Source organism: Pelobates fuscus, chromosome 5 (assembly GCF_036172605.1).
Source record: "Pelobates fuscus isolate aPelFus1 chromosome 5, aPelFus1.pri, whole genome shotgun sequence".
In the NCBI taxonomy this organism is placed as follows: Eukaryota; Metazoa; Chordata; class Amphibia; order Anura; family Pelobatidae; genus Pelobates; species Pelobates fuscus.
In genome coordinates, this window is record NC_086321.1 from 155,082,346 (window position 1) to 155,106,971 (window position 24,626).

Consider the following 24,626-nt stretch of genomic DNA (forward strand, 5'->3'; position numbering starts at 1 on the left):
GATGCAAATAACCTATATTGTGGTTGTGGTTAATTTCTCATCCACAAGTGAGTACCTGATACTCCAAAATATTTTAATTCCTTTATAATGTGTGAAAACTGCAGACAACAAAAGTGCATGTTACCACTTATGCCAGTATACACTTCCTGATTCGGTCACCACGTGACAGCAATTCACATACCTACAATCCAATGCAAATGGGTATATGTGTAGCACCCATACAAGACCTTCCTAATCCAAGCCACGAGAGTAGCATGGCAAAAGTACTATATTACGAATATATATATCGCCATATCAATTGCTGGTGCTCCACTACATAGTAGGCACAAGTCAGAAAATTTAGATTAAAAATGTCATTTTATTTCTAAAAGATTTCCATTTGTAATATTTTGGATTATACTAGTGATTTGGATACATTTCTGTGTTTCGTAACTTATTTAGCTTTGAGCCCTTTGTAAGACACTTCACAGGTCCTTGGCACAGAGTCCGCTCTACAGTGCAAGAATCCTGGAAAGATCTTAACTACATCGACAGTCCAAGTGATCTGTTGAATCTAAATCAGTGCTTGATCTTCCTTAAGGCATCACAGTGAATTAAAGGTTTAAGTCTTAGAGTCAAGAAAATGAATGGCTTCTGCCCAACTATCCAGCTCTTCACAAATGTCCTAGCTACGGTAGTCCTTGAGAAGCTGGTTTGCAATCACAAGTCTCTGGATTTCACTGGTGCCTTCATAAATTTCTGTGATTCTTGCATCTCGGTAATAGCGTTCAGCTGGCATATCTGTCACATAACCCATGCCCCCAAGGATTTGAATTGCCTAAAAGAATTACAGAACAGGGACAATCAAAAAGAATTAGCTTCAATATCCATACTGCTGGAGTCATATTTATGGTTTAATTCAACTTGAAGAAGGAAGTTTTGAATATACTACACTCACGGTCAAAGAAACTTAGCACTTACTTACTCTCCCCTCCCATCTACTATTTTTATTAGACACTTCAGCAGAATGGTTATAGAAATAAAAAAAACATTTTAAAAAGCTATTAGAAGAGGGGCTTCTAGGCTTCCACTCTCCCCTCACTGTTTATGAAGTAATCCTCCACGATCCCACAGCAACCCATATACAAAAACTATGATTTTATTGGAGTAAAATAAATAACTGGTACCACTTTGATAGCCCTGCTCTGATATACTGTTCCAAAGTGGTGTTATGAATGTTACCTGATGTGAAACTCGTGTAGCAGCCTCAGATGCTGCAAGTTTTGCCATTGCTGCTTCCTGATGAGAAAAGAAAAAACAAAATTCTAAAATGTGAAGTTGTAAAATCCCAAAATGTCACGTTCGCTTTTATCCAAGTCACTTCCACTTTTAAACAAACACTAAATACAGTTTATTTTAAACTCTGAATCATAGTGAACTGGAAGCAGATTGGCAAAGCTGAGGCTAACATTTTTAGATTGGAGAAGTTCTCTAACTTTGCCATAGTCACAGCTTAGCTAATTTCAGCCTGCATTTTGTCATTGGACTACAATTTGGACTTAAACAGCAGATTTGTGTATAGCCCTTCTAATTAGTGAATTTGGCCTTTTCAGTGACACTCATTACCAAAAAAGGGAGCCACACAATCAAAAAGATTGTCAGTTGCATGGCCCTTATTGATTGATCACAGACTTACACTGCAGCTGCATCTGTCAAAGAATATTGAACATTTAGCAATACCACACTTTTCTTTCCTGGATAGATTCATGGCATTCAATAGGATCCATCCTGTCCACTTGGCTGCATAGGACAGGAAATTAAATTGTAAATATAACCTGTAAGTCCAAGTTCAATGACTGAAGTCACCATCCCCCAAACTCCTTCCACTCTGGATAAAGAACATTTCAGTAAGTAAGGCCAACATTTCTGGATTCCTGGATAATCTTTGGAACCATAAAGAACCCTTTTTCCCAAAGGAAGTAGATACAGTTAAACGAACATCAAGTGCATAATGTCTCACAACCACATTGACAGAGGACTAAGAGGCTGCCATAAAGATGCGCTCAACTAGAACATTCACTGCAGTTGCCAATGAAGAAGAAACTGCTCTAGTGGTGAGAGCTTGGAGAACTTTGGAAAGATCCTTCCAATAAGTCTTGCCCTCTACATTCTCTGGATGGAACAATAGCAATGAGGCTAGGATCAGAACTGCTTCATGCGCAATGTGCCAACAAAATCCCCAAGATCAGTGTGGTCATTGTGAGCAGTAACAGCAGTGAAGTAAGTAATGGGGAACAGGAACGCGGAATCGCACAAACTTGTCTGGTAAAATGTAAAACAAAACTGGTGTTTTACACTCACCAAATGACAGGTTTTAAAGTTGAGACACACTTTCACATGCAATTGGTATCTGATATGCAATAGGTATCTTACATAATGTTCAGAGAGCTTTCAAAAGCATTATGAATGTGAAAATACAATACGCGGTACATTATTCTGTCAACAATGCAGGTTACACCAGAGCTCACCTTGGTATAAGGTTTTTTGTTATCCTTCAGCATGGAAGCTCTCCACGTAAGCAACCGAGCGCTTTCCAGAGCCACTGCCATGTCTGCTAGCTTAAACTGAAGTAAAAAGAAATGAACACTTAGTGCCGTTAACGTAATCCCAAATGTATAGTACATACGCACTCAAGAGTCCCGTACCTGTATGGCTTGTAATTTACTAATAGGTGCTCCAAACGCAAAGCGCTTCTCTGCATAATCTACAGAACAGTCCAAAGCAGCTTGTGCAATTCCAAGTGCCTGAGATGCAATCCCAATCCTACCAGATTCCAATGTTTGCTGTAGACATATATACAAACAATTAGTGAGGGTGAAGCAGCATTATTATCATTCACAGAATTTATACTGTGCAGTCCTTACCATGGCTATTTTAAAGCCCATTCCTTCCTGTCCTAGAAGATTCTCACGAGGAATTCGACAATCTTCAAAGATCAAGTTTGCTGTGGAAGAGGCTCTAATACCTAACTTGTCTTCCTTCTTCCCAAGGGAGAGACCTGGAGTTGGCATCTCCACTAAGAAAGCACTGATACCCTGTAACAGAAAATCGAAATTAATGGAACCTAGGGAATAAGGTCATTAGAGAAAACACAAATTGCCAAACTCAATAAATGATCTAACATTATAGATTTTTAATAGTACTCACATCATAAGACATACAAAGAAACACTTACCTTGTGTTTTAGTGACTTGTCTGTGGTTGCAAACACAACAACTGCTGAGGCATCCCAAGCATTTGTGATCCATGATTTAGTGCCATTAAGAACCCACTCTTCACCCTCCAGCCTAGCAACTGTGCTTGCTGCACCTGCATCACTTCCATTACCTGTGCAAGGCATCGATGTTCAGAAAAAAAATTACTGAAAATAAGACATTGTGCAGCCAATAGCTAGACAGTCTTACAAGCTGTACAAAGGAGAACCTGATCGATTTAACATACCTGGCTCACTGAGTGCAAAGCAACCAATCTTCTCTCCACTACAAAATGGCGAAAGCCACAGTTTTTTCTGTTCTTCTGTAGCATACTTTAAAATGGGTCCTAAATACAAAGACTAGACAACAGGAACAAAATAAATCAATGTATTGTTTCCCATTCTATGTGAAGCCCTTAGCATTAGCTGAGATTAGTTTTCAGTCTACACCATGCAGAGTTGTAAGAATGTATGTGTGTGTGTGTGTATATATATATAATATATATATATATAAAATGTCCAACCTCTGGCACTCAACCCAAAACACGTTCACAAACCAGTAACTATACCCAGGTGCTTCCCAGCACTTATGTAAACAAAGCAGGAAACAGGAGCACTCTCTTGGATTTAAAAAATAAATGTATTTCAAAAAATCACCACCTCTACATCAACGTTTCGACCCTTCAGGGTTTTTATCAAGATCTTGATAAAGACCCTGAAGGGTCCAAACGTTGATGTAGAGGTGGTGATTTTTTGAAATAAATTTTTTTGAAATCCAAGAGAGTGCTCCTGTTTCCTGCTTCGTGTGTGTATATATATATTTATTTATTTTACAAATGTTATGTATGAATATTGAATAAGTAAGCTATTCCCTATGTCATGTAGGATACATTTTGGCTATGTTTTGCACATGTAAATGTACATATTAAAATGCCAAGTGGATTTTATATATGAAAAAGGGGCACATTCACAACTTTCGTTCTAACATAATGTTTTTTTTTTTTCTTTTTAAATTCTTTATTTTTCATTGTGCAGGAGGTAACAGCATTGTACAGTGCCACGACGGCATACATAAAAAAGGTTTTCACATTTATGGCATGTAAATATCAGCACTTTTTTTTTTTTTAAAGAAGAATATTACAAACAGGCTGTGCATATGCGTTTGGTGGTTAGTTTCAACAGTTTAAAGTTGAGTAGAAATCTAAGCACGCTAGACGTGGTGAATGTTATGCTATATAGAGTGAGTGTCATGAGAATGGGACACAAGTTAGGAACATTAGTGTACTTAAGTACATTACTGCAAAAATGTCTTGAATAGAAATACATGGTCATAATACAGCTTATCTAGTTATGGCTCTCAATATCACTGCACTTTGTTTTGTTTATGTAGTTAACATGCAAGATTAACACGAAAAGTTTATATAATAGATAGCTTGTCCAGAACGTCATAAAGTAAAAATAAAGTTATTAAAACAAATAACGTGAGATGAACATATTCCCCTGATTGGAATGATAGATCCTAGCCAAAGTTTCATACAGACAATTTTTGAGGGTCAATGCCTGTACAGCGAGTTATATCTAGCTAGTTTGTTTCGACAGGTGCAATCTAGGCACCGCGAGTCCTGAGTAGTAGTAGGTAGTGGAACATTGCAGGGGGATATCAAAGCTAGAGTAAAATCTGGCAGAAACTGAAGGTTAGTAGTTAGTGGTATGGGACCACTGGACTGCGGGGCACCCCCCACCCCAGTTTATCAACAGACATCCCCTTTGTGTTTTTGGCAGGAGAGAAAAAATATGTGAGAAGAGTCCGGCTAATAATCGGGTTCCGTCGGCATCTAGGGAAGTGTGAGTGGTAGTGGTCGTCCAGCCAATGCCGGTCAGGAAGTGCATCGATGGAGGGTATAGGAAGCGAAGAAGAGGAGAGAAAAAAAAAAGGGACCTTCTCCATGCTAGCGTCCCGCTGGAGAGGTGCGCGTAGAAGGACAGGGCCATGTCTTCGAAAGAGTAGGTTGTGTGGCCCCTGGTGGCTTCTAGCACTGTAGCTTTGTCCTTGAGTGTTTGAAACCGGATTACCACATCTCTGGTGGTGTTAGGAGGTGCATTAACTGGCCGCGGTACCCGAAAGATCCCGTCTATCAGAATGGTTCTGGCTGTCTTCGGGTTCAACAGTGCGGTGAGTAGTCTTCTGATGAGTTGTGGGAGCTCTGCTTCTGGTACTGTGTCCGCCACACCTAATTTTCAGGTGAGTTTGGCGACGTTTGTCTTCCAGCGTTGTTAGTGATGCAGGTTTTGTTGTTGCAGCTTATGCACGGCTGTCTGAAGCTCCGTGATCTGGCGGGTATGTTTGGTGGAGGTCTCCTCCACTGCTCCCAGCCGCGCTGCTAGTTTTGAGGTCTCCCCGGATCAGGGCCACATCCACGGCAATCTTACCGTGGTTTTCCGCCATGAGTGTACTCAAGGCCTCCATGGTCACCGGAGTGGGATTTGTTTCTGCAGGCTGGGTCTGCGCCCGCATCGGCGGTAGTAGTGCCGGAGCCGATATCAGGACACCGTTGGCGTAGTCGGAGTTCGCATCCGAGAAGTCCGTGCAGCCTCCATGTAGGGACGCCATCTTGGCGTCTGCTGCATCGTGGGCTTGCCGCCAGAGCTCCCCGATGTTCATGCCCAGCCGGGGCTTATCCGCTCTCTGCTTTTTCATTTTTCGACCCATAGGGCCCTTTGATGTGTAGGGATTACCCTGGGGTGAGGCTGGCTCGTGTGTGAGCGTGGGTAGTGGTCGTTTATGGCAGCAGATGTCGGGAGCTCCACGGCCATGCAACCTTCTTCTTCAGTAGCTTAGCTCCGCCATAATGGGGTTTTTATACACCAAATCTGTAATTCTGGAAAACTGACAAGGCTGTCAAGAATTTCCCACTTCAAAATTGTTAAAGTGGAAAAATTCACTTGAAATTCATAAAATAAAATTAAAAATCAGCTATTTCCAGCCCATTTAATTTAATTTAATATATATATATATATATATATATATATATATATATATATATATATATATATATATATATATATATATATATACACACACACACATACATATACATACACACACACACTTATTTATTTTAACCCCTTAAGGACCAAACTTCTGGAATAAAAGGGAATCATGACATGTCACACATGTCATGTGTCCTTAAGGGGTTAAAGGGGAGTGCAAGCCAGGTTTATGCTTGAAAGATTAAATACTGCTTAATTAAGTACATCAGCATCTGAGTTCCCGCCAAGACTTTAATCAGGATGAAAATAAAAAGCATCAAACTATAAATAGATATAGAGAGCGGCAAACAAGAAAAAGAGCGTGAATTGATGTGAAAAAAGAAACTTGTGATGTAATACTCAAAGGATGTAAAAACCATGTAGAGCACAGTGTGTGTATATGGAGCAATAAACTGGAAGAATAAATCAAGGATAGCACATCTAAAACCATAAAAGACAGAAAGCACCAAAGATTTAACAAGTGCAAGAAGTCATATTGCACAAACCTGTGAATACTTTGTTTCTCATAGATTGTAACGAGCGTGATATGTGAAGTGTAATAAACATTTCAACAGACTAAAAATACTTTGTAGCACACCAAGAACAAGTATGATCACATCAAGTTGAAACAGTAGTACTGGGCAGTATGATAAAAATTTAAAAGTCACAAGATACACTGAGGTATAATAGAGATGGCAAACTATATAATGTAATATAAATAAATAAAAGCCATCTAACCATTGTTAGATATCTCCTCCCGAGAGGGTGCTCCATTTTAGCAGTTCTTGATTTTACCCTTTTTTTATTAAATGTATTTTTATATTATTTTGTACCTGTTAAGAGTCAGCAGATTTCACATGTACCTACTAGATTCGATTCTAGACACAAATGCCAGAAAATATTCTATATATTCACTAAACTCTCTGCACGCACATTGTTAACACTCATGATAACCCCAGTAGATGCACACCCACGACTGATTTCTTCCATTGCGATAGAATATGCCAAGTAATCAAGTCCAGCACCACCAAGTTCTTCAGGGACCTCCACTGCCAATAAACCCATTTTACCCATCTGTAGAATCTGAAATAAAACAAAATAACGGAAACAAAAAGGAGGAATTTCAATGTTAACAAGATCATAGCTTTGCCTTAGAGTGTCTGTGTGTGTATTGAATGGCACAAGCATGGTGATTGTTGCACATGAACTGTAGTACCTTCAATGTTCCTCCATGGAGGGGCATTGGCTTAGCTGAGATCACCATCACCAATAATTTTGATGGTGGGGTATCGGAAAGATAACATCAGCAAGACTGGCACTGCGAGGGATGAATAGGGAGTATAACTTATTTTACTTTTAAAGGGGTGTCCTAAATCAAGAGGAATAAATTCTAATGCTAGAAATGCTCTTCCAACAGAGTTTCTCTTAATTCAGGACCCTCACTCATTATGGACTTGCCAGGAGAAGCATTGTGGAGACAAGGACAATGTATTTCTCTCTCCCCATCTCTTCTCCCAGCATATCATTGCAGGAAAGTGGTGAATTAAAAGGAAAACTCCATACAAAACGGCACTTATTGAATTGCAGTTTATAAAATCAGCACTTTTATAAATAATTGCAGATACACCTACCCGGCTTTCAGTCAGACAGCCAGAGAGGTTATTCTCCACTACACTTAGCTCCACAGAGACAGAGCGTGCCTGCCACTTCCCTATGTCCAAGGACTCCTTTATTTGCCGAACTAGCTTACTAGGAAGCCTTTAAAGTAGAAAACAGTGTGTGTGTGAACCTGTTGCTTAAAATCAGAGACTTCACAATGATTGACTGGTCAGTGTAAGAACACAAAAAGTATGTGGCCGAAAAAGGACACCGCTTGCAAAGGCTGCAGATAAGAGTTCCTCAGTGTTTGGAAGCCGTTGTAGATATACCCACATTGGGAACAAAGTGCTTGTATGTTATCACAAAGGGAATATCTACTAAATAGCACCTCTTTAAATTGGAGTGTTTCTTTACTAGCTGGAGCTGCTATCCAAGACTTTAACTCCAGCTAAAGTTTGGCAAACCAGAACCTGGTGTCCCCCTGCAGTGTGTGTGTGTGTGACCTCTGCTGCCCAATGTCCAATCCTGCTGTATGTGCCTGTCTGCTGCAGTACCTGATCCCGGGGGAAGAGGTGCTCCCGGTCCAGTTTGGCGGCTATGGGCTGCAGTTCCCTCTCGGCGTAGTCCCTGCAGGTGTCCCTCAGCATGCGGTGTGTGTCCGGCAGCTCCACACTCTGATACACGGTGTGTAAGGACCGGAGAGCTGGGGGGAGAGAAGGTCATCAGTGACAAAGGTGGAAAACACAGGGCAACCCCCCTCCCCCGACATTATATTTCCAACTCACTGGTTCGAGCCGCCCAGCAGCTCCGGCCCAGGACTGACATTACCGGCAACATCCCGAAACCTGCACTCCACTGTCCGCGGACTGCCCGGGCACTGCTCCACACCGCGGCTGGGAGGCGCATGGCAGTGACGTACAATGTACGCTGCCATCTGACAGGTCACGTGCGCCTTGTAAACATTGAATCCTGGCTCAGGGCTGGTGTGTAATATAAACATTGCAATCCTGGTGTATAATGTAAACATTGCAATCCTGGTGTATAATTGCAAGCCTGGTGTAAACATTGCAAGCTTACTGTATACTGTAAACATTGCAATCCTGGTGTATAAATGTAAACATTGCAATCCTGGTGTATAAATGTAAACATTGCAAGTCTGGTGTATAATGTAAACACTGCAAGCCTGGTGTATAATATAAACACTGCAAACCTGGTGTATAATATAAACATTGCAAGTCTGGTGTAAACATTGCAAGCTTACTGTATACTGTAAACATTGCAAGTCTGGTGTATAAATATAAACACTGCAAGCCTCGTGTAAACACTACAAGCCTACAGTTTAATATAAACATTGCAATCCTGGTGTATAAATGTAAACATTGCAAGTCTGGTGTATAATGTAAACACTGCAAGCCTGGTGTAAACATAGCAAGTCTGGTGTATAATGTAAACATTGCAAGCCTGGTGTAAACATTGCAAACCTACATTATAATATAAACACTGCAAGCCTGGTGTAAACATTGAAAGTCTGGTTGTAAACACTGCAAGCCTGGTATATAATATAAACATTGCAAGCCTGGTGTATAATGTAAACACTGCATGCCTTGTTTATGAATGTAAACATTGCAAGCCTGGTGTATAATATAAACATTGCAATCCTGGTGTAAAAAGTAAACATTGCAAGTCTGGTGTATAATGTAAACACTGCAAGCCTGGTATATAATGTAAACACTGCAAGCCTGGTGTAAACATTGCAAGTCTGGTGTATAATGTAAACATTGCAAGCCTGGTGTATAATATAAACACTGCAAGCCTGGTGTATAATATAAACACTGCAAGCCTGGTGTATAATGTAAACACTACAAGCCTACAGTATACTGTAAACATTGCAAGCCTGGTGTATAATATAAACATTGCAATCCTGGTGTATAAATGTAAGCATTGCAAGTCTGGTGTATAATATAAACATTGCAATCCTGGTGGATAAATGTAAACATTGCAAGTCTGGTGTATAGTGTAAACACTGCAAGCCTGGTGTAAACATTGCAAGTCTGGTGTATAATGTAAACATTGCAAGTCTGGTCTAGTAATTTCCCGCATGGATTACTGTAACCCTCTCCTGATTGGTCTCCCCAAAAGCCGTACTGCCCCGCTACAGTCTGTAATGAATGCTGCAGCTAGACTGATTTTCCTATCCAGTCGGTCCTCTCACACCTCGCCCCTCTGCCAGTCCTTACATTGGCTCCCTGTATCCTATAGGAGTCAATTCAAAGTGCTAACCCATACATTTAAAGCACTGAACAATTCCAGCCCCTCTTATATCTCTTCACTGATCCAGAGGTATGCCCCTCCTCGTACCCTCCGCTCTGCCCGCGACCACCTCCTGACCGCTGCTCGCACCCGTACGGCCAACTCACGCTTGCAGGACCTCTCACGGGCGGCTCCTCTCCTATGGAATAACTTGCCTACTGCCATCAGACTCTCCCCTAGTCTTCAATCATTTAAGAAGGGACTTAAATCCCATCTCTTCAGGAAAGCGTATGGCCTCCCAGAGTAATCTCTCCCTTACATACCTGTCTCTTGCTCTCCTATGGGATAGTGCTTTGCTCTCTCCTCCAGCTCTGCTTCACTCCTACTTGATATTTCCTATCCTAATGTTTCTAATACCCCACCTCCTATAGACTGTAAGCTCATTTGAGCAGGGTCCTCTTCAACCTATTATTCCTGTAAGTTTTCTTGTAATTGTCTTATTTATTGTTACATCCCCCCCTCTGAAAATATTGTAAAGCGCTACGGAATCTGTTGGCGCTATATAAATGGCAATAATAATAATAATAATAATAATAATAATGATATAAACACTGCAAGCCTGGTCTATGATATAAACACTGCAAGTCTACAGTATACTGTAAACATTGCAAGCCTGGTGTATAATATACACATTGGAATCCTGGTGTATAATGTAAACACTGCAAGCCTGGTGTAAACATTGCAAGTCTGGTGTATAATGTAAACATTGCAAGCCTGGTGTATAATATAAACACTGCAAGGCTGGTGTATAATATAAACACTGCAAGCCTGGTGTAAACATTGCAAGTCTGGTGTATAATGTAAACATTACAGGCCTGGTGTACAATATAAACACTGCAAGCCTGGTGTATAATATAAACACTACAAGCCTACAGTATACTGTAAACATTGCAAGCCTGGTGTATAATATAAACATTGCAATCCTGGTGTATAAATGTAAACATTGCAAGTCTGGTGTATAATGTAAACACTGCAAGCCTGGTGTAAACATTGCAAGTCTGGTGTATAATGTAAACACTGCAAGCCTGGTGTATAATATAAACACTGCAAGGCTGGTGTATCATATAAACACTGCAAGCCTGGTGTAAACATTGCAAGTCTGGTGTATAATGTAAACATTGCAAGCCTGGTGTATAATATAAACACTGCAAGGCTGGTGTATAATCTAAACACTGCAATCCTGGTGGATAAATGTAAACATTGCAAGTCTGGTGTAAACATTGCAAGTCTGGTGTATAATGTAAACATTGCAAGTCTGGTCTATGATATAAACACTGCAAGCCTGGCCTATGATATAAACACTGCAAGTCTACAGTATACTGTAAACATTGCAAGCCTGGTGTATAATATACACATTGGAATCCTGGTGTATAAATGTAAACATTGCAAGTCTGGTGTATAATGTAAACACTGCAAGCCTGGTGTAAACATTGCAAGTCTGGTGTATAATGTAAACACTGCAAGCCTGGTGTATAATATAAACACTGCAAGCCTGGTGTATAATATAAACACTGCAAGCCTGGTGTAAACATTGCAAGTCTGGTGTATAATGTAAACATTGCAAGCCTGGTGTATAATATAAACACTGCAAGGCTGGTGTATAATCTAAACACTGCAATCCTGGTGGATAAATGTAAACATTGCAAGTCTGGTGTAAACATTGCAAGTCTGGTGTATAATGTAAACATTGCAAGTCTGGTCTATGATATAAACACTGCAAGCCTGGTCTATGATATAAACACCGCAAGTCTACAGTATACTGTAAACATTGCAAGCCTGGTGTATAATATACACATTGGAATCCTGGTGTATAAATGTAAACATTGCAAGTCTGGTGTATAATATACACATTGGAATCCTGGTGTATAAATGTAAACATTGCAAGTCTGGTGTATAATGTAAACACTGCAAGCCTGGTGTAAACATTGCAAGTCTGGTGTATAATGTAAACATTGCAAGCCTGGTGTATAATATAAACACTGCAAGGCTGGTGTATAATATAAACACTGCAAGCCTGGTGTAAACATTGCAAGTCTGGTGTATAATGTAAACATTACAGGCCTGGTGTATAATATAAACACTGCAAGCCTGGTGTATAATATAAACACTACAAGCCTACAGTATACTGTAATCATTGCAAGCCTGGTGTATAATATAAACATTGCAATCCTGGTGTATAAATGTAAACATTGCAAGTCTGGTGTATAATGTAAACACTGCAAGCCTGGTGTAAACATTGCAAGTCTGGTGTATAATGTAAACATTGCAAGCCTGGTGTATAATATAAACACTGCAAGGCTGGTGTATAATATAAACACTGCAAGGCTGGTGTATAATATAAACACTGCAAGCCTGGTGTAAACATTGCAAGTCTGGTGTATAATATAAACACTGCAAGGCTGGTGTATAATCTAAACACTGCAAGCCTGGTGTATAATCTAAACACTGCAAGCCTGGTGTAAACATTGCAACTCTGGTGTATAATGTAAACATTGCAGGCCTGGTGTAAACATTGCAAGTCTGGTGTATAATGTAAACATTGCAGGCCTGGTGTATAATATAAACACTGTGTAACGGATCGCCTGGTACCCCGACTGAGTACCTCCGTTAATGGATGCTCCTAGTGCTTCCTGAGGACTCCAAGCACTCTGGCAGACACCACAATCACTGAATCCGAGAAACCTTTTAAATTCTCCCAAGCATATGAATGCTGTAGACCATTGAATAGGAACCATACGAATAGGCTTGTACTCCTAGCAGTCAACTGGAACAGCATGCAATAAATCCTTCCCCCAATAATGAGACGACACATCACTTTGAGGGTTAAACAGGAACTCTGGACTGGCTCATCCAGCCTGGCTTTTATTTCCATCTCACACATACAGGCCACACCCAGCCGGAGGCATAAAATAACCAATCCGAGATATGGTACAACCCACACATCCCCTCCCCTTAGCCTGAGAGATAATCCACTTATTATACAGTTTAAAACATAACTTTTACACAATATCTGTAACTTCAAAACCATACATCACATTCACATACAAATCACACATTCAGACTCAGCATACTTTAAACATAAACACTTCCAAAATTCAGGCAAATCCCTCCAGTGGATCAAAAGTTACACGGAAGTCCTTTTATGACCGACCGCAAGCACATTTTCTTGCCCAAAACAGTTCCATAGATTTGGGCTGTGCGGTCGGTCAATTCCTGGCATAAAAACGGCTAAGTCCCATTCTGTCAGGGTACCTGTTGTCTCTACCTCTGTGGAGGTGAGACACTTGGACGTTCTTCCTCGCAAAAGGGTTGAATCACTTGTTCCTCGCGGTTCCCTCGGTCGTTTACACGCCGGCCGCGAGGGATCCACTTCCTTTTATGACGCGGCGTTCAGTAGCCGACGTCATGACGACAACCCAACACAATCTGTCAATCAAGCCCCAAGCATGAATGAGGATTCGTCGGGGGCGTGATTACCTGTTTGGAACCAGGGTATAAAATAGGGCTTTCTACATTTGTTCATTGCCCTGTCGTGGTTCTAGCTTGTCTAGTCACTCAGTGCTCTTGTATTCTGTTAGTTTCTTTGGTTTTGACCCGGCTTGTCTGTTCTACCTCGTTTACCTCTATTACCCTTTGACTCGGCTTGTCTCTCGCTTACCTGCTCTCTCGTTCCCTCGACCTCGGCTTGTCTCTAGACCATTCTTTACTTACTACTTACGTTAGTCCGGCCATTCTAAGGTCCGGTATACGTACCCTGTACCTGTTTGTACTCTGCGTGTTGGATCCCTGTCCCGATCCTGACACATTCGAAGTGTGCCTGTACTTCGACTTTTAGTCGAAGTGTCGAAGTGGAGTTGATGTTAAGGGTCGGCAGTGTTCGAAGTTAAAATGGCCGCTGCCACGTGGTCCTTTGTCCGATACCGGCCACTTCGACGACTTCGACAACTTCGGTAACTTCGACAGCTTCGACCGTTTCGACAGCTTCGACCGCTTCGACAGCTTCGACAGCTTCGAATGTGTCCAAAGTGCCATATACAAAAGTACCAATCTGTCCCCAAAGTATTTAAAGAGCTAGGGACAGTATAATACAATCCACCTGCCCAAAAGTAGTTCTTAAAGGGTCAGTACATTATGGTAGCAGTCCATAAGCCCCAATTCAGTCCCTTAAAGGGCAATATCTCCCAGGGACCATAATCACTGGGCAGGAGGCTAGCAACCAGGCTTCTCCAGTTCTCAGTGGCGAGGTTGGTTCCGCCACACACTGCAAGCCTGGTGTATGAATGTAAACATTGCAAGCCTGGTGTATAATATAAACATTGCAATCCTGGTGTAAAAAGTAAACATTGCAAGTCTGGTGTATAATGTAAACACTGCAAGCCTGGTGTATAATGTAAAACTTCACGCCTGGTGTATAATGTAAACACTACAAGCCTACAGTATACTGTAAACATTGCAAGTCTGGTATATAATATAAACACTGCAAGCTGGTGTAAACATTGCAAGTCTGGTGTATAATGTAAACATTGCAAGCCTGGTGTATAATATAAACACTGCAAGCATGGTGTATAATATAAACATCGCAAGCCTGGTCTATAAATTTAAACATTGCAAGCCTGGTGTATAATGTAAACATTGCAAACCTAGTGTATAATCTAAACATTGCAATCCTGGTGTATAAATGTAAACATTGCAAGCCTGGTGTATAAATGTAAACATTAAAATCCTGGTGTATAAATGTAAACATTGCAAGTCTGGTGTATGAATGTAAGCATTGCAAGCCTGGTGTATGAATGTAAGCATTGCAAGCCTGGTGTATGAATGCAAACATTGCAAGCCTGGTGTATGAATGCAAACATTGCAAGTCTGGTGTAAACATTTCAAGCCTAGTGTAAACACTGCAAGCCTGGTGTATGAATGTAAACATTGCAAGTCTGGTGTATGAATGTAAACATTGCAAGTCTGGTGTATGAATGTAAACATTGCAACCCTGGTATGAATGTAAACAATGCAAGCCTAGTGTACAATGTAAACATTGCAAGTCTGGTGTATGAATGTAAACATTGTAAGTCTCTTGTATGAATGTAAGCATTGGAAGCCTGGCGTATGAATGTAAACATTGCAAACCTGGTGTTGAATTTGCAAACCTGGCTAAGTGCTTGTGTATACTGTAAACATTGCAGGCCTGGTGTATGAATGTAAACATTGCAAGCCTGGTGTATGAATGTAAACATTGCAAGTCTGGTGAATTATTATAATTATTATGTTATTGTTTATAAAGCACCAGCAAATTCCATAGCACTTGGCTCAGTGCTGGTGTATGAATGTAAGCATTGCAAGCCTGGCTTAGTACTGTTGTGTCAATGTATACATTGCAAGACTTGCTTAGTGCTGGTATATGAATTGAGCACTACTGGCTGTGTCAGTAACCTGCTGCTTCCTTTAACTACACCATGTATGGGGATTCAAATCTCAAGATGCTCAGGCAGTTATTGGACATGAGCATTTTACTGCTTGGCACTGTGTACAGACATGCTAACAACTAATCTTGAACAACTCAGAGAGGATTCTGCAATATGGTAGTTATTCGCTAAACAGTAAATCGAAAGCCAAATTACTATAATCCCCCCCCCTCCCATAGTGTTCCCCCACCCTCATCCCATAGTGTTCCCCCCCTTTCCATAGTATTCTCCATCCCCCTCCTATAGTATTTTCCACCCCCTCCCATAGTGTTCCCCTCCTCATCCCATAGTGTTCTCCCCCCCTCCCCTTGTCCCATAGTGCACTTTCCCTCCCCTTGTCCCATAATTACTTACTTGTCTTGAAGCGTGGGCCGGTGTTCAGCGCGCACCACGGTACAGGAACTTACATTTCAGGTTCTGGTTTCTGGCGGGACTGAAAGGAAGTGTGCACACTGAGTGCGCACTTCCTTTCAGTCCCGCCGGAAACCGGAACCTGAAATTGAAGTTCCAGTACCGCGGTGCGCGCTGAACACCGGCCCACGCTTCAAGACAAGTAAGTAAACCTTCACATTCGCTCCATAAGACGCACAGACATTTCCCCTCACTTTTGAAGGGAAAAGTGCGTCTTATGGAGCGAAAAATATGTATATCGGCGTATAACACGCACACATCATTTGTCCCCTATTTTCAGGGAGAAAAAGTGCGTGTTATACGCCAATAAATATGGTAAGTAGGTAAAATATCTCTACTTCAGCTTTGGCCAGAGCTTGGCTGTTTTAAGCTAAATTTGCCAATTGCAGTTATTTTTTATTTTTTTTTTTGTAAATAACCCTGCGTGGATTTCACACAACTTTTGAAATAAAAGGGAATCATGACGGAATATTTCCGTCATGTGTCCTTAAGGGGTGTTAAATATGAATAGCAAAATTGAGGAGGAAATAACGGGTCTGAAAAAAAATTCTCTAACTCTGCTATAGTCACGCTTGACTAATTTAGCAGCAGTTTTATAATTTGGATTTTATTAGCTAAAACATGGATTAATTTAACACTGACGATAGCCATTGTTTTGCAAATTTGGTCTTTCTCATGCTTATCACCTCATCCAAGGTCTCAAGGAGATCTACCGACTGTAGATATGTTAATAATGCTGCCCAGAAATATATAGAATGCACATGCTACCTTTGAAACTTAGTTAATGATGCACTCCATTGGAATTGGCTCATTTTTAATACATAGATATGAAAAAAAAATATTAGCTCCATAATTTTAAGCAAGTCTCCATCTATAACATCATCAGTCTTTAGCATTGCCCAGTCCAGGAAGTAGCCTGGCCAATCAGGATCCTCAGATTCTGGCCATAGTCATGTTGAAACCATTACTACCAATTGTAATATAGTGGGAATCAGTTTTAGTTATTAGAGCAGAGTTGTCAGGGACTTCTGGTTTAGTTATCATCAATCTACTTATAAAAACAGATAGCAGAGCTACAGCTAACAGAAAGCTTTGTTGGGCTTTCTAATTTTATGTACAGACAGGTTATTTAACAATGACGGTTAGGTAGGTTACAGTAACCTGCAAAAATGAAGTATATTTAAATGGGGAGGTGAGACAGAAGAAACAGTGTTAATATTCCCACTGCAGCAAAACATATTAGGGGTTATGTATAAAAAGGGTCACACTGTAAGACATATTGGGGATTGGGGATCATGTATTGTGGTGGAATCTCGGTAAAAATAAATTTAGTAGGCCGAGATTACCACGTGGCATGTGTACGTGCATATGCTGACGTATCGATCAGTTGGTTGCACGAGGCAAGATACGATCAGTAGTGTACGGAGCATGTGCAAGAATACAGGATGTAGTATTCCCCTCCTCCATTGTGCTGGACAAGCCATGCGGTCAAGCAGGAAGTTAATTCTTATTTGTATTGATTGGTCAAGAGAATGTGCGGGTGGAGCTTAATATGGGAGGAGTTATGTGCCTATATAAGGAGCCTGCACTATTGTCCGGGGCTCAGAACTTGCTGTATTTTGGTGACATTAGTCCCTCTGAGTCCCGATCGGTGATCCAATAAAGAATCTCTTCCTTCCTGAAGAAACCTGTGTCCATCTCTCTGTGCTTGGCTTCCGTCAGTTTCTCCGGTATCATTTGGTGCATTGGCCGGGAAGCTCATCGTTCAACGGTAGCTGAGAGGCAGAGGCGTGAGACGGTCTATCTTTGCCCACGTTCTCTACGGCTGCACCCCTGAACTTCTGCGTGGACCTCCCTTCGTCTCGGCGCCACTGGTCTGTTGTCCAGGAGATCATCGGCCTCTACGTAAGAAGTGCTGGGGTGTCCCCGTCGATGAGTGTGAACTCAGGTTCAGGAACGAGGAGGTAAGACCCGCTAAGGGTATACCGATTGTGCGGTAGGCCCATAAGGGGTTTGAATTGTGTATGGAATCTGCCCCCTCTGTCGGAGGGAAGGAGCGAAGGCGCACCGCTCAATCGAACGCTCTTTAGTCAGACCGTTTGATTTGGTTAGTCAGGCGGGGTTCTGGTGTAAATAGCCCTAGCCGGACACCGGTGTCTTGTCTAGACTAGCGTTCTAGGGTGTATATTTTGTTCGCTAGGTCGGAGGGACCGGGAGACTAAGCGGCGTCTGTGTAAATTCAGTTCGCTAGCTCTCAACCTATCTTGGCTAAGTGGGAAGGCGTGTAAATTTGGAACCCACTAGATTTTTGATAGTAATCGACTAAGAGGCGTCTGTGTAAATTCGGTCCTCTAGCTCGCTATATGTGGTGCTTGGGCAGTGTGGCTAACCAAAACGGATGTAGATAGTTTTAGGTAGTCCATTCAAGGTACTGGCCAATAGTTTAGTTGGGAATTGTAAATGTGTTAAAGATTGTTAGTAAAGTGTATATCTTGTTAGATAGCGCGAGCTCAGCCGTCTAGCGAGAGTGTTAATAGTGTGTTGCTGTATCATAGTGCACGGTACCATAACCCTGTATATTTACTGACACTGTATATATATAAGTACTAATCACTGTCGTCCATTGCATGTTTAACACCATAACCACTAATAATTGTATTGTGACCTTAAATTGTGCTTTGACCTATGCTAACCGTACTGTAACCGCTATTTGTAAAAGACGATGTTACTGGGGTGTGTTATAGACGGGTAATTCATATATAGAGAATTATAGCGTGGGTGACTGTATAGTTTCGCCAAAGGGCATAATATTGATTATCTAGTGACTGGTGTAACAGCTGTGTGTGTACGGGAATTCCCTGAGTGTTTATTGTGTTATTGTGTACGTTTCACTTGGTAACCGTACCACGTGGTGCTGTTGCCAGAGGAAACGGGTGTGACTGTTGAATAGTACGCGTGCATAGTATTCGTTGTCAACGACGTTCCATTGATAAGTATGGGCGCGTCGGAGTCAACGATTCCGGATCCCTTAGGTTGTATGGTAAAGAATTTTAAAAAGGGATTCAAAACATGTGATTTTGGGGTTAAAATGTCTCCTGTACGTTTGGTTACTTTGTGCACTAGGGAGTGGCCTACTTTGGTTGCGGCATGGCCGCCACGTGGTAGTTTGGATCCAACCCTGATACAGCGTGTACACGTGGCTGTGTCGGGTAGGCCTGAACTTTACGGGCAGTTTCCATATATTGATTGTTGGAGACAGGCCGTAAATGACTCGCCAAAATGGATTCAGATATGCCACGAGGAGCAATGTCGCCTCATGGTGGCCAGGACTTGTTTGTCCACTAGGACTGTGGTTAGGCCCATTTTGGACACGCCCCCTGAGTCCGAGATCCCTTTGCCGCCCCCTTACTTCCCTACAGGAAGAGGTAACGCGAATGCAGGAAGTTCTATACCCCTCCCCTCATTGCCCTCATCCACTTCCGCTTCCTCCTCTAGTACAGAATCCACCCCTCCTCGTATTAAACCTCCCCTTCCGGAACCAGAACCAACCCCCGTTAGATCTAAATATCCTGATTTGGCGCCACTTCAAACTTCCGGTCAAGCTTCTTCTAGCTCGGCTGGGAGTATTCTATTTACTAACTTTTCCCAAAATCAAGCTCCCACATCCTCATGCCCTATTTATCCCCGACTGGAACCCATAACTGACGCCCCTCCACGTAGCCCTATACTAACCCGACAACTGACCGGTACCCAACAATTAAAACATTATCAGATGCCTCTTCGTCTGAATCCCGGGTCAGCCTATATCGATGCCGCAGGTCAAATGGCACATGCTGACCCAGTCTTCGTATATGTCCCGTTCATGACTACCGATCTCTTGAATTGGAAGACCCACAATTCCTCGTACACTGAGAAACCACAAGCTATGACCGATCTGTTCACCTCGATAGTTCAGACACATAACCCGACATGGGCTGATTGCCAGCAGTTATTAATGACATTGTTCAATAATGAGGAAAGGACAAGGATTAATCAAGCGGCCATTAAAGCGCTAGAGGATAGAGCCCGTGCTTTGAATCAAGCCAATCCAGCAGCATGGGCCGCAACACATTATCCTAATACCGATCCCGACTGGAATGTAAATGGCGCAGATATGGTTCAACTCAGAGCCTATAGAGACGCTATAATTGCTGGCATGAAAGCCGGAGGGAAGAAAGCCATTAATATGTCGAAGACAGTTGAGGTGATTCAGAAAAGTGATGAAGCGCCCAGTGTCTTTTATGACCGATTATTGGAGGCATACCGCTTGTATACCCCCTTTAATCCGGAAGACGCAGATAATTCCCGAATGGTGAACTCCGCCTTTGTCAGCCAAGCTTACGGAGATATTAAGCGCAAGCTACAGAAGTTAGAAGGGTTTGCAGGTATGTCTATCACCCAACTAATGGAGGTAGCGAATAAAGTGTATATGAATAGGGAAACAGAAAGTAAGAAAGAGGAAGAGCGCAAGATGCGTAAAAAGGCTGATATGCTAGCGGTAGCGATCGCAGGCGTAGATAGACGGGGCCCAGATAGAGGCGATAGTAAGTGGAATGAGGAACCTCTGAGTAGAAATCAGTGCGCATACTGTAGAGAAGAAGGGCATTGGAGAAATGAGTGTCCGCGAAGAGAACAGTATGAGAGAGACAGACCTAGGACAGGTTATGGAAACTTTAGAGGCAGAGCGAGAGGTAGAGGAGGCGCCGGAGGGAGCAATGGTAATAGAGGGAGTAATGGGAACAGAGGAAGTGTAAGGGAAGATAGGTACTATCCAGCAGCGCAAAGGTCCCGCGATAGAGAAGGTAGGGACTTTGTAGGATTGGCTGACACGGTCATGGAGGATTATTGATACCGACCGGGCTCCATCCCCCTTGGTCGAGCGGAGCCTATGGTCGATGTATCAATAGGGGGAAAAAGGAGTGCGTTCATGATCGACACTGGTGCTGAACATTCGGTGGTGACTGACCTAGTTGCTCCTCCATCTGGAAGAACTATTACTGTAATAGGAGCAACTGGAAGAAGTGCTGAAAAACCGGTTCTTAAAAGTCGACTCTGTACATTGGGAGGCCACGTAGTAAAACATCAATTCCTTTATATGCCTGAATGTCCAGTCCAATTGCTGGGACGTGATATGCTATCTAAGTTACAAGCGCAGATTACGTTCCTACCAAATGGAACAACATCCTTAAAGTTTAATGGACCTTCAGGTATTATGACATTATCCGTACCAAAGGAAGAAGAGTGGCGACTTTATACAGCGTTGACTAGCCAAAACCCTAGGAGTGATGAATCCTTATTCAACATACCAGGAGTTTGGGCAGAGAACAACCCACCAGGACTGGCCCGCAATATTCCACCTATTAAAATCGAACTAAAACTTGGGGTTTATCCAGTGAGCCTAAGACAATATCACATCCCGCAGAAGGCTAAGAAGAACATCCAATCTTATCTGGATAAGTTCATACGGTATGGTATCCTAAAATTCTGTACTTCCCCCTGGAACACCCCATTGCTGCCTGTTCAAAAGCCCGGTACAGATGAGTATCGACCTGTGCAGGACTTGAGAGCAGTCAATGATGCGGTTGTTAGTATACATCCAGTTGTACCCAATCCATATAACCTGCTTGCTTTAATTCCGGGCGGGGCTACTTACTTTACAGTCTTAGACCTCAAAGATGCCTTCTTTTGCCTCCGAATTGCCGCAGAAAGTCAATGTATCTTCGCTTTCCAATGGGAAAACGCTGTAACGGGCTCAAAACGCCAAATGACCTGGACAAGACTGCCCCAAGGGTTTAAAAATTCACCTACCCTATTTGGTTCAGCTCTAAGTCAAGATTTATTGGATTTCGAGTCCATCCCAGGAGAGTGTGTATTGTTACAATATGTAGATGACTTGTTGATAGCAGCAGTTACAAAGGAAATATGTCAGCAAGCGACGCACGATCTACTACACATTCTCTGGAAGGCAGGATACAAGGTGTCTAGAAAGAAGGCTCAGTTGTGTTTGCCAACTGTCAAATATCTGGGATTCCATATCTCTGAAGGTCAAAGAATTATGGGGCCAGAGAGAAAAGAAGCTGTGTGCCAAATACCGATACCCAAGAATAGAAGACAAGTGCGAGAATTCTTGGGGGCAGCAGGCTTCTGTAGGATATGGATTCCCAGCTATGCGATACTGACAAAACCTCTGTATGCAGCTATCAAAGGTACAGAGCACGACCCCTTCTTATGGACTCAAGAACAGCAAACGGCATTTGAAGATGTGAAGAAGGCTTTGATGAGTGCCCCAGCATTAGGTCTACCTGATCACACACGACCATTCTACCTGTATGTACATGAGCAAAGAAGAATGGCTGTGGGAGTATTGACACAGTATTTGGGATCATGGCAAAGACCTGTTGCCTACATGTCTAAGCAACTGGATGCAGTGGCCAGCGGACTTCCACCTTGTCTAAGAGCCATAGCTGCAGCCGCCCTGCTAGTAGCTGAAGCCGATAAACTCACTCTGGGTCAAGAACTTTATGTACGAGTCCCACATGCAGTACAGACGTTGTTGGATTACAAAGGAAATCATTGGTTTAGTAACAGCCGTATGACCAAGTATCAAGCAATGTTGTGTGAAAACCCAAGAGTGCATTTAGAGACTGTAAACACCTTAAATCCAGCTACCCTTTTGCCACAACCTACTGAAAGTCAACATGATTGTTTGGAAGTAATGGATGAAGTATTTTCAAGTAGACCAGATCTTCGTGATTTTCCCATCCAGAACCCCGATGTTCAATATTACACCGACGGCAGTAGTTATGTGAAAGAAGGGATCCGCTATGCAGGATATGCAGTAACAACGATAGACAAGGTGATAGAAGCTCGGCCACTGGCAAAAGGAACATCAGCACAAAAGGCAGAATTGATAGCACTGACACGAGCGTTACAATTGGCTGAAGGTTTAAGAGTGAACATCTACACGGACTCCAAGTATGCGTTTTTAACCACTCATGCCCACGGAGCTTTGTATAAAGAAAGAGGACTATTGAATTCAGAAGGCAAAGAAATCAAGTATGCAGCTGAAATCCTACAACTATTGGAAGCAGTGTGGGAGCCGAGAGAAGTCGGTATTATACATTGTCGAGCGCATCTGAGAGGAGATGGTGATGTAACCAAAGGAAATCGGATGGCAGACAGTACAGCTAAGCGTGCCGCTGAATCGGGAAGACAGGAGTATGTGGGGCATATAGCTGCTCTTATACCAACTCCACTGTCTCAATGGACTCCAGTTTATACAGCTCAAGAAGAGGAGTGGTTAAAGACTGAACCTGGAAAGTATTTGGAGAACAAATGGTATCAGTTAGAAGACGGAAGAATAGTCATTCCAGCATCACTAGCGGTAGAAATTGTCCAAAACTATCACAACGGGACACATTCTGGGAGAGACAGCACAGAAGAATCTCTCAGAAAACATTTCTACATACCAAGATTGTCCAACTTGACTCAGGCCATTGTACGAAGATGTGTAACGTGTGCTAAGAATAATGCAAGGCAAGGACCAGTAAAGCCACCAGGAGTCCAGTTTATGGGGGGACTCCCCATGTCCGATTTACAAATTGACTATACAGTGATGCCTAAATCGGGTGGACATCGCTACCTGCTGGTGGTTGTGTGTACCTATTCAGGCTGGGTAGAAGCATGTCCTACTCGTACAGAGAAAGCAGGAGAAGTTGTGAGATTCCTGTTACGAGAAATAATACCCCGATATGGACTACCCTGCTCTATAGGATCGGACAATGGTCCAGCTTTTGTTCATCAGTGCCTACAACAACTGACTCATATGCTTGGTATAAAGTGGAGGCTTCATACGGCATATAGACCCCAGAGTTCTGGTAAGGTAGAGAGAATGAATAGAACTATTAAGAATCAGTTGGCTAAAATGTGTCAGGAAACCCAACTTAAGTGGAACGTTCTCTTGCCCATAGCTCTATTGCGAATCCGCAGTACACCTACCAGAAGGATGGGCCTCTCTCCTTTTGAAATCATGTATGGGCGACCACCTCCCGTACTTGGTAACTTAAGGGGGGATTTGAGTCAGTTGGGAGAAGGAATTTCCCGGCAGCAGGTTGTAGAGTTGGGTAAGACTATGGAGGAGGTACAGAAATGGGTACAAGATAGATTACCTGTGAAAATTTATCCCCCAGTTCATAGTTACCACCCAGGAGACCAAGTGTGGATTAAAGAGTGGAATAATGTACCGTTAGGGCCCAAGTGGAGAGGTCCTTATGTTGTTCTTTTGTCTACCCCTACAGCGATAAAAGTAGCCGAAGTGACTCCGTGGATACATCACTCCAGGGTTAAACCAGCAGCAGTCGATTCTTGGCAAGTTACAGCAGATCCAGAGAATCCCTGCAAGATCTGGTTAAAGCGCACGACTCAGTCGGAGTGACGAGGAACCTTGTGGATTACAAATTTTATTGTTTCAGAGATTTGGTAAGTGAGTGAGAGGGCCATAATAAAGCCTGTCCGCTCACCGACGTATAGTATATAAGCCAGGAAAA

General features: G+C 42.4%; 1 protein-coding gene across 1 annotated transcript; it reads right to left on the reverse strand.

Moving 5' to 3' along the window:
* Positions 1-338: 338 nt before the first annotated feature.
* ACADS (acyl-CoA dehydrogenase short chain) lies at positions 339-8,787 on the reverse strand. Its single transcript, XM_063454575.1, has 10 exons — positions 8,647-8,787; positions 8,416-8,564; positions 7,196-7,345; positions 3,481-3,592; positions 3,215-3,366; positions 2,904-3,074; positions 2,685-2,822; positions 2,508-2,603; positions 1,222-1,278; positions 339-817 (listed from the first exon to the last, which is right to left on the reverse strand). The coding sequence occupies exons 1-10, from the start codon at positions 8,765-8,767 to the stop codon at positions 665-667; spliced, it is 1,299 nt and encodes a 432-aa protein (XP_063310645.1). The 5' UTR covers positions 8,768-8,787; the 3' UTR covers positions 339-664.
* Positions 8,788-24,626: the final 15,839 nt, after the last annotated feature.

What these genes read in the sequence shown, in the direction of transcription:
- ACADS (XM_063454575.1), bottom strand. Translation starts at nt 8,767, where the DNA reads ATGCGCCTCCCAGCCGCGGTGTGGAGCAGTGCCCGGGCAGTCCGCGGA. An exon ending in TTATCATGAGTGTTAACAAT is followed by an intron (nt 3,593 to 7,195) that starts GTGCGTGCAGAG and finishes CCTGTTGTCTAG; the next exon opens with TCTTTGTATTTAGGACCCAT. An exon ending in GTAAATTACAAGCCATACAG is followed by an intron (nt 2,604 to 2,684) that starts GTACGGGACTCT and finishes TTTTTACTTCAG; the next exon opens with TTTAAGCTAGCAGACATGGC.